We start from the raw sequence: 11156 nt of genomic DNA on the forward strand, positions 1-11156 counted from the left end.
CAAGGACGGATTTCTTTGGAAGCATCCGAAGAAAAGAGGCGGATTACCTTTGCGGGTTCTCTGCAATAGAGAGAGATAGTTACAGGTGATGAGGGAGTTTCATGAGAGTCCTTGGGCCGGTCATAGAGGAGTGTGGGCTACTTATGAGAAAATCAAGGAGAAATATTGGTGGAAAGGCATGTATAGATATGTTTCTCACTTTGTTGAGACTTGGAGAGACTGCCAGATATATTCGGTAGTGCGTCATTGAGATGAGCTTCATCCAACCTATCCGCTATGCATTCATTATAAGTGGGTAGTTGATTTGGTTACTATGCCTATGGGTCTATGGCAGATGAGGTATATTGTTTTGGCTAGAGAGGATCTTACCAATCATGTTGAAGGCAGATCTTTGAGAACGAAGACTACTAGTGCACTGTGTAAGTTCTTATTGGAAGAAAATTTCTGCAGGTATGGTTGTGTGGGTAAGATCACTGCAGATCGCGGTGAATTGGATGCAGATGAAGCTAGGGAGTTTTTCTCTCAACTAGGAATCAAGTTGGCTCTAACTACAGCATACAATCCAGAGGGAAATGGGAAGAGTGAAAGAGGGCATCCGCCGATAGTGAAAGCATTAGCCAAAGTATGCAGAGGACGGATTGGAGAATGGCCGAGACCTCTACCATTTGCTTTATGGGCTGATCGTATGACTCACAGTGTTATCACAGGATATATGCCCGCAGAGTTGATGTATGGTCAGAAACCTGTTATGCCGACTGAGACTTGTGCTTTGACTTGGTCAGTTTTACCTTGGCAGGAGGATTTGACGAGAGAGGAGCTCTTAGCTCTTCGGATCTGGCAAATGGAGAGAAGACCAGAGGATATTTAGCTAGCTATTGACAGGTTGAAGGTTGCTAGACTAAGAAATAAGGACAGGTTTGACAGCAGGCATCGCTTGCGGCCTAGAGCAATAGAAGAGGGAGATTGGGTATTAGTCTTTGTCAGACATGTCTTTGATAATGCAACATATGAGTTGACAGAATTGGATGAGACAGTGCTTAGAGTGCCTATTGCTGGAAAAAGAATCAAGATTTTCAAGAAAAGAGATTATGAAGATTATGCATTGGAATAATTTTCAAGAGAAGAGCAACGAGAAGAGACTCCAATGGAAGAGACAGATGATATGACAGATAATCTTGTTGATATACCGGAAATGCATAATGAAGAAATTGATATGTTTGTGGATCTTGATGATAACGATCATGGGTAGTTGGCCCATCCGGAGGATGCGCAGGATTAGAGCGGGTGGATGTCGTACTGCTGCACATCCGAGATGTGGAATCCACCAAAAAGGTTATGCTGAACATGGACCATTTGTCAAGGCACTTGCTTCTTATCATCACATGTAATTAGAGGGTGTCTGTCCAGATGTTGTCAGCCATTGGACATGGGTTTCAACTATATTACAGTCAGCGAATGAGACTTTTACATATGGAATAAGTGGATCTTTTTGGTATGCCATTAGCTCAGTCGTACAAATACTTCTTTTCGGTATCATTGCAATGGAAATTAAGTGAAGGGCACCAAAGGTTCACACTGTTTTGGAACTTGTTCGACGTCGCTGAGGTCTGCAGGCTGGGGTTATTAGAGAATCATGATATTATGCTAGGCACTGCATTGGTGGACATGTATGCCAAGTGTAGTGCACTTGCCAAAGCGCAAGAAACGTTTGATGGGCTTCCATTACATGATACTGTCTCTTGGGCTGCATTCATGGTAGGATATGCTCGACTTGGTAAGGCTGAAAGGGTTTTCAACTTATTCAACAAAATAAGAGGAGAATGTATTGAGCCAGATGGTGTCACCTTCAGTATTTTGCTTACTGCTTGTAGTCATGCAGGTCTAGTGGAGGAGGGGCAAATATATTATGATGTTATGCGCATTGTCTACTGCATCATCCCGAGTTCAGAACATCATAGTTACCTGGTTGATCTTTTCAGTCGTGCAGGTCACTTTGACAAGGCAATAAGTGTCATTGAGAATGTTCTAGACTCTGATTTGGCCCTGTTGGGTGCTTGTCGAAAATGGTTAAATGTGGAGCTTGTGAAATGGGCCTTTGAGTATGTGTTATAGTTGGATGATAAATGTGTTGCAGCATATGTCTGCATGACTAATTTGTTTCTAGCTATTGGCAACCCAAGCCACACAACTCCTAAAGGTCGGGATTCCATTCGGGAAAATCCCTCTCAAACTACAAAAGCATCGGTGCAGAGTCGAATAGCAGCAATACCAGATAGAGCAGCAGCAGCAGTTTTTGACATGTATCACCCAATGGCTGAAAGATTAGCATTCCCACCAAGAAAGCATGGCTTTAAGGAGAAACCGGTGTTATTGCAGTCACCAGATGTTTCTGTCAATGCTCCTAGACTGGACCGGATGCCACAGTTCTCTCTCAATGCTCAAGATGCATTGGCTTTGAGGAAGAGTCTACCTATACCAAGCCATGAAAGGAAAATGACCTTAGCTGATGGAGCTCTGGCCAAGTTCCAAGAGGCTCTTGAAATACTAGATTCGTCTAGAGATGGAGATGAAAGGGTCAGTGATGCTGCTAGGTGTGCTATTCGCTGTAGCTGAGCTTCGTGATTTCCATCTTCATTCTTGGCACGTGAAATTTGGCTTGTCAGCAATTATTCTTGCCTGTTGGCAACCTTCGAATGCATTTTTCCATCAAAAAAATAAATCAGCCAATAGCAGTGAATGAGCGTCAAGGAACCTGGGCGAGGTCACTTTTTTTTTTTTGGTGGGGAGAAAAGCCAGCTGCTTTATTAGTCGGAAGGGGGAGGAAAAAGTAGAAAATGGAAACAGGGGAAAAGCCTTCGCCATGCTAGAAAAAGAGTGTGGATATTCTGGAGGAGGGGATCAAATGCTGAAAGAAAAAAAAGAAGGCTGTAGTTCTGGGGGAGGAGGAGATCAACTGAGGAGAACGGTCGACACCCAGAAGAAAAGCAGAAGATAGTGGACAGGAAGGCCCATCTGGGAACATACAGAAGAGCATTGGGAGGAATCGCTTGGCTGGATCGATTTCAAGGATGATTACAAGACCATGGATCCTCACTACATGGAGAGCGTCTGTTGGTGGGAGGCCAGGTGCTGTCCATGGGCATTGACAACTACAACGAAGAGTGCCACAGCATCGTTATGTGTTACAGCAAAGAGTGGGAGAAAGTCGTCGACTAGTTGCAACTTTGGAACAGATTGACAAAGTGGAGGCAGTGAGTTAGCTCAGAGAAAAGACAAACAATATCAACAACTGCAGCCTCGTGGGAAGTTTTCTTAATAACAGCTATGCCTTGTATCCATTCTCTTCCCCCTTCTTATTATCCTAGAACATAAACTGAATTCACAGTCAAATGCAATTCTGACATTACATGTCTTGCCAGAGCATACATGTTCACCCAAGTATACATCTGAAAGTTCATGGCTGCTCCTCCAGGAAGTGATCTGGTCTACCACTGTGGCGTCAACAATAATTATATCATCTTTGATCTGTGAGACTGGAATCCTTTGGTGTTCTCTTACATGATTCAAAGCATTTGTGGAGTTTTGGAGAGATGAATAGAGATCTTCAACTTCAATTAAAGCAAGCAAAAGAAGACTATCAACAACTTTGGAGCATGAGCTTGAAGCATGCCAACAGAAACTGAATTCTGTCTGAAAGGAAAAATTGCAGAACAGGGTACATTAACCAGCCTTTCGTTCCAGTCCTGAATATACTTCGGACAAATACAAGTGTTGCAAGCTCCCTTGGATAGCCTTTCCTTACACAAATATCACTTATCTACCTAGATATGCTGAATGTATACAGGATGAACAATGAATTCAGATTAAGTAACATAGTGACAGAGAGTTTAGACCAGACCCTGACTGGTTCTAAACACTTATGATATTGACAACTACACTTTTCAATAAGCCAGCCTTTAGAAACCTTGTATACAAAGATCTAATTCTTGCTGAAAATGGGAAGGTGTCCATTTACAACTTGTAAGCTCAGGCTTTCCTGAGTGTGGCCATGAATTGCAAAATCCTTGGCAAATTGTTTGTGAATACATCTCTGCTGCTGTGATTTTCAGATTCAGAAACCTTGTACTTCTCAACTGTGCACGGCTTTGAATAGAAAAGATCTAACACAAGATGATCCATCTTTTATCACCGATATCTCTTATTTTAGAACTGATCTTCTATCTTGAAATTTATCAAGGATTTCTGAAGTCGCGACATTGCTTTCGAAACCCTTCGACAACGTTTGTCTAATTGCGAGCTTACATTGAGAGCAAGGACATGGGACATGCTGATTAAGATACGCCTCGCAATCTTGAACATCACGACCTTCATCGTCTTCCAATTGGTCTACGTTATGAGAACAAATTTGTTTTTGTTATCTTTTTTTTTCTTTCTTAAATTGTTTGAGAAGGGATTTCTTCTCTTGTAACTTAGCAAAATTAACGTATGTAAAGTCTCCACCCACCCACAAATTAACATAGGTTGGAGTGTTTTCCGTCTCATGGTATTACAGCAGACCTCTTTGGACCTCGCCACCACTCTCTCTTTGTTTTTTATCCATTCATTCTCTTCTCTCATTCCATCTCTCTCTCTTTTTCTCTTTCTTTATTATGTTGTATGTTTATTCCCTCTCTCTCGTTCCTTCTTCCTCTTTCTCTTCCTCTCCCTCTCTCATTTCCTTTAACAAAACATCTCTCTCTCTCTACTACCAATTTCCTTTAACAAAACCTCTCTCTCTCTCTCTACCACTACCACTATCACTACCATTACCACTGCAATAAACAAGAAAATAAGAAAAAACTACTACTGCTACCACTATCACCACTACCACTACCACTACAATAAACAAGAAAAGAAGAAAAAACAATAACAACAACAACTACTACTACTACAATAACAATATACAAGAAAAGAAGAAAAAACTACCACAACAACAAACAAGAAAACTAAACAACAATAAACAAGAAAAGAAAAAAAACTACTACTACAACAACAACAAAAAACAAGAAAACTACTATTAGTACTACTAGTACTACTACTACAATCATGACTATGACGACTATGACCATGACTAGGACTACCACAACAACAACAAACAAGAAAAGAAGAAATTAAACAACAACAACTACTACTATCACTACCACTACCACTACTACTGCTATGACTACCACAACAACAACAAACAAGAAAAAAAATAAAAGAAGAAATAAAACAACAAAAACAATAACAACCTCTCTCTCTCCCTCTCTCTCTCTCCCTCCCTTCCTCCCTCCCTCTCCCTCTCTTTCTCTCTTTTCCTATTATGTTTAATGTTTTCTCCTGCTCTCTCTCATTCCTTCTTTCATTTTCTCTCATCCTCTCTTTGTCTCTCTCTCTCATTTCCTCTCCCTCTCTCAATACACATGATTTTTAACAAAAACAAGTCAATAATGAACAATGCACTGACTGCAAAGGCTCGAGGATGGATTCAGTGGCTCCTCTTTGTGACGACGGCTCCTCTTCGCCCTCCGTACACTTCCTCCTCTTCTTTGCAAACGGCGGCGGCGAGAAGCTTTTCTTCTCCCTCTCTCCCTCTCCCTCTCCCTCTCCCTCTCAAATGCAAGATAGAGTTCGCTCTCCCTTTCGCTCTCTTTTTTGTTCGTTCGTTCGCAAAAAATAACGTGCTCGAGTTTCGGCCCGTGTTTTTTCATCTGAGCACCATCGCTATTTGCGTCAGTATTTGTGTCACAAATGCGACACAAATAGCAACGCTACTATTTTGCGTCGGAAAGCACCATCACTATGCCTCCGTATTCTTGTAGTGACATCAGTATAGGCAGTCGGTTGGGACTCCTACACTTGAGGTTGATGGTAGGTAGTAGGCTTGTTGTGTGACTATAGGTAGGTTTTGTTTTATGCTTGTTGCATTTTTTTGTTCATGCGAGTAGATTTTGTGACATGCATGCTTGCTTTATTTGTTCTTTTTAGTTTTATATTTTTTAAATCCATTTTTTCATTTTAGGAATAGTTTAATCCCAACTTCGGATTTCCTTAGGTTCACACACACACACACACACACACACACACACACACACACACAACAACAACAACAACAACAACGCTCTCTCTCTTCAAGTAATGGCTATTCATACATGTTCTTACACAAATCTTATAGGTTTAGTGTATTAGTATAGAAGTCTAGTATAAGGGAAGCATAGGTTTCAATGTTTTGTTAACTTACTTAATATTTCCTTGTAGGAATTAGAGGGATTTGTTTTGATTGCAATGGGAAAGGTAGTGCTGAAGGTAGAAGATGTTAGTGGCACAAGTTAGAGGATATAAATTGTACAAGGTAAAGGAGATTCGACATTTGTTTTGGCTAAAATGGGAATGGTAGTGCTAATTTAAGGTAGAGGATATTAATGGTACATCCATTGGTAAATTTTGTTTCAATTGTAATGGGACTGGTAGTGCTCAAGGCAAGAGATAGTCTGGAGGCTAAGCTCTACCTATAGAATGCTTAGTTGCATCGTTCCAAATCTGTATAACCTCTTTCTCACCTTAATGGCCCGTACATTAGAGCACATTGGATTGTGTGTTGGCAGATTAGGTAGTTTCCAGCTTGATCAATTGGATTCCTATTTGCTAAGGAGCTCTAGATTCATTTATTCCATGCATGGGAAGGTTAGTTTACCCTCTCATACACACTAGAGTAACCATGACATTACTTATGCCCTGAGGGGGGTCTTCTGATGCCTACATCAATACCTTCATGTGATGGTTGGGTCAGCTACATTACTCATAGATATTTACATTTTTATTTCTCATTACGCTATAAACATTATGCTACAAACGCTTGTCATGATGACCTGGAAACATTGGTGTCATTGCAAGGGATGTTAGTTCCTAGATTAATTTGAGGTTTACTTTTGCACAATCCAGTTTGGCTTGTCCACGACATCCCTCGGTACACACAATTTTCCACATAGGTAGAGGCGGCTAGATTGGGACCCCTATGCTCCCAGGTTGCCAGTAGGCAGTAGTAGGCTTGCCATGTGGCTGTAGGTAGATTGTGTTTTTATGTCTATTGCATGTTTTTGCTCATGGGAGTAGAGCTCATGACATGCACACTTTCTTCATTTGTGCTATTTTCATTTTTTTTCATTTCGACTTCTGGTTTTATTGTTGGAGATTGCATATGAGGATAATCTCCTAGGAAGAGGCAAAGGATCAAGAATTGGTGGTAGTTCCCTAAATGATGTTGCACTTGGGCATTAGATATCAAGGATTGATCCCAATGTTCTATTGGTTTTGCATAGCACTTTCTCAGAGGAGGCCTCATGGCCGATTTGTTTGTGTCAAAGTACTTACAAGGCTCCTTGGGTACTTAGGTTTGTAGTACAATGCGCACAAAGTCATGTTCCTAGAAAAGACAACAACCATTCAAGTATTTGGTTATGGTCCCAGCTTCTCTCCCTCTAGGGCTGGATACTTCCTAGTATTCTCATCTTATGCTTGCCCTAATATCTTCCTCCCTCCTCTTTTTGGGCGCTTGGCGCTTGGCTATATATATATATATATATATATGATTTTCCTTTATTTTTATAAAAGCCTAGCAAGGGCGGTGAGAAAGAGAGAGAGGTAGAGAGATAGACAGATAGTTCTATTATCATCCTCAAAAGTCAAATAGAGAGAGAGAGAGAGAGAGAGCCACTCTGGGTCAACCTAGTGGGGACTTCCAAGTCTTTGTTTAGCATCAGAATTGACCGGACTGCTCTGAGGGCTGATTCTTGGAAAAGCAATGATAACCAGAGAGTGTGTGTGTGTGTATTTCCCTAATGTGATGCATAAATGTAGCAAATTCAGGCTTAAAATTTGTATTGTTGTAGTGGTAAGATTCAGCCCCCAAAGGATGTTGGGATCAAATGTGGCCAAGCATTGTGTGCAAGGATGCCTTTGTTCTTGTATGTGTGTACAGTCAAGGCCCATGCCCAGATAACACCCTGGAATATGCACCTCCTTGAATGCAATGATTTCTGGATATACTTGGCATTGCCAAGGTGGAGAGGCACTAAAATGTTTGGAACAGATGCAGCTCGAAGGCATCTCCCCAGATGCTGTTACATTCATTTGTGTCTTAAAGGCTTGAGGCAATATACAAGCAACGGATAAGGGGGAAGGCATCCATGATAAGATTGCTAAACACGGGCTGCTTAGAAATGATGTTGTGCTTGGCACAGCATTGGCAGACATGTATGCCAAGTGCAATGCTCTTGTTGGAGCACAGCAAATGCTCGAAGCGCTTCCCCTACGGAACATTACCTCTTAGAATGCAATAATTGCAGGTTACACCCAACATTGCAAAAGCGGACAAGTGTTAAATTGCTTTGAGAAGATGCAAGTTGATGGGCTCTATCCAGATGGATCCACATTTTCTTGTGTGCTTAATGCATGCAGCTGTCAAGGCCTAGTAGAAGATGCCCGAATGTATCTTGTAAATATGTGCACTAAGTATGGAGCAGAGCCAAATGTAGAGCATTTTACATGTGTGCTTGATCTGTTTGGCCATGCGGGCCATCTTGACAAGGCAGTAGGAGTGATCGAGACAATGCCCTCATTCACGTATGAAGTTTGTTGTGCCCTGCTCAGTGCTTGCCGGAAATGGGGAGATGTGAGTGTTGGGAAATGGGCTTTTGACCATGCCAAACAAATAGACAAACATGATCTTCCGTTTATGTCCTGATGGCAGACATATACATTGCAGATGGCATGCATGCAGATGCTGAATCCATTGAAGCCAGTAGAAGAGAAAACAAAGCATGGTAGAAAACAAACCTACCTCCATGACCCCGTCATGGTGCAACAGATGAATTAGCTGTGTCAGAGGGTGAGGTGTGTCCGAGGTTGCTGTAAGAACTACCGCATGTATGAAAGAAATGAATAGGCTGGGCAGAGGACTTTTCCACAAGATGATGAACAGTTATTACACTGTTTTGACGGGAAAGGCAGTAGCAGGTGACGATAAAGCTGGAAACGAGCAGGCAAACTTGGTCAAAATGCAGCGCTGCCAATTTGGTTTGCGGCTGACATAGCCATCCATTTGAAGGGCTGGGCCTGGGTGATTATACCATGAGAGCATGGCAAGGCACGTACCTAGATGGCCATTGGCCACATATACGAGTGTGGAGATCTTCATAAATAAAGCAAGAGTACCAGTGGTACACGTTGATGGGGATATGGATTGATAGACTCTGATGGGGACATGGTGTGTGGATTTCTGAGATGGGGGTCTGTTTGCTCTTTTCCACATTGGTGTCTTGGCAAGATTCAGAGTAGTTTAGTTCTCTCACAAGCTCCGTCTAGCCACCACTGAAGCATGGGTGTGGCTCGCTCATTGTGTGATGACCAGGGTTTCATTTCTGTTGCATAAGTTGCATTGTGTACCCACACTGAGGATCCCCTGATGCACAACCATCTTACTACACCAGGCAGTCTACCTCGAAGAATGGTGTTGGCCAAGGTGCTCCACGGCCAGCAGACGGCTCATTTCAATGCGGGCATATCCATAGCTGCCAAGTAGTTGTTGGGCCAAAGGGTTAATGCTAGCAATTTACATGCACAACCATTCACTCGTTGGGGCAGTTCATTGGACGTACATGTACCAATACTTTGGGAGAACCTGATTGAACTCAGAGCGCACAATTTTCCACGACATGAGCCTGAACTTTTTCTAGGTGAGGATTTCGTGGGTGCGATGAGATTGATGCAAGTGAAATCTTGAAATTGCATTATGGAGAAGAAAGCGATGTCCAGCAATCCTATGGTGGTGGCCCTTCTACCTTATTCAAAGTTGAATCTCAAATTAGGGCATTTCATCTTCATCATACAAGTTTTATGAGGAACACAATATAGTCATTGTTTTATGCTCCATGGTTTTGCCTACCGTATTAAATATCATGTACGTGGTTTTGCCTACTGTATTAAGTATCATGTATGTGGTTTTGTGGCGCTAAAGGAATCAAAACTACCAATCTCTCTCTTTGTCTATCCATCACTCTATCTGACTCTATATGTATGTATGTATGTATGTATGTGTGTGTGTGTGTGTGCAAACATAAATATATACACTTAAAAATGTATAGATATATACATATATGATGAATAAACGTGATAGTTCAAGGTTGAAGTGTGTATATTGAAAGGTTGTCCCTAAACTTTTCCATACAATCTCTCTCTCTCTCAATTTCTTGCATGTATTGGTGAGCAACATGCCCCAAACTTCCAAAAGTTCTCAAGTGGTAGATTGTTAGGTGTAATGGGAGCTGCTAAAATAACACATTTTATTGTATGGAAGTCAAAATGAAAACCATAAAAAGCTACACACCAAAATGGAATTTGGAGTGAGCTTCTTTAAAATGAAGCTTGCTCGAAACCAATCCTTGATGGTGACGGTTAGCTACTAAATAAACCTTTCCAGTATGAAATATGTTTACATAAAGATAGAAAAATTGACTTGAAAAAAATCCAACACATGGTAGTACACCCAAAGTGTGGCTGTTGCATGGGATTATTAGCACACTTTGTATTGCACTCCATTTATTGAATGCTTGTTCCAAGTGTTTAGACTGATAAACCTTGAGCATTGATTGCAGCGCGATCGCCCATGCGCTATGGTTGGCCCTAGCATGAAGCTCCTTCACAACATCATTGCCCACCTTGGTAGCAAATTCAAGAACATAATCACATTTAAATACTTGCTATTAGATGATTGCATATGGTTAGTTTTCAAATTATAGTGGAAAATCTAAGTTTACCTTTGTAATTGACACCAATGCATATGGAAGCATAATGATGAGGCAAATAGCTTTTCACTTGTACCCATGCCTACTTCCCTCATTGCCACTGCACCCCGCATGAGGATGTCAAGGAGCCAACATTTCCTAATGCAACACAAAATATACATATTTTCTTACTCTTTATTACACACATCAATGCAAGAACAAAGAAGCAAAACCATGCAAATATTCTCACTCTTCATTAGAAACATGTGCATGTGCTATCTCTACTATCCTTGTAGTATTTGCTTTGCTTGTTTTTTCACCCTAGCCATAGTAAGATATGCACATCTGAAAGAATTC

At 41.3% G+C, this 11156-nt stretch overlaps 1 protein-coding gene across 1 annotated transcript; it reads left to right on the plus strand.

Annotated features, from left to right (window-relative positions):
• The first annotated feature begins 1494 nt into the window (after positions 1 to 1494).
• Positions 1495 to 2112, plus strand: LOC148009179 (pentatricopeptide repeat-containing protein At3g28660-like). The gene has a single exon (XM_087673709.1). It carries the CDS (start codon positions 1495 to 1497, stop codon positions 2110 to 2112), a length of 618 nt encoding a protein of 205 aa, XP_087529835.1.
• Positions 2113 to 11156: the final 9044 nt, after the last annotated feature.

Source organism: Lygodium microphyllum, unplaced genomic scaffold (assembly GCF_053477565.2).
Source record: "Lygodium microphyllum isolate KBCC unplaced genomic scaffold, Lygodium_microphyllum_v1.1.10 scaffold_34, whole genome shotgun sequence".
Classification (NCBI taxonomy): domain Eukaryota; kingdom Viridiplantae; phylum Streptophyta; class Polypodiopsida; order Schizaeales; family Lygodiaceae; genus Lygodium; species Lygodium microphyllum.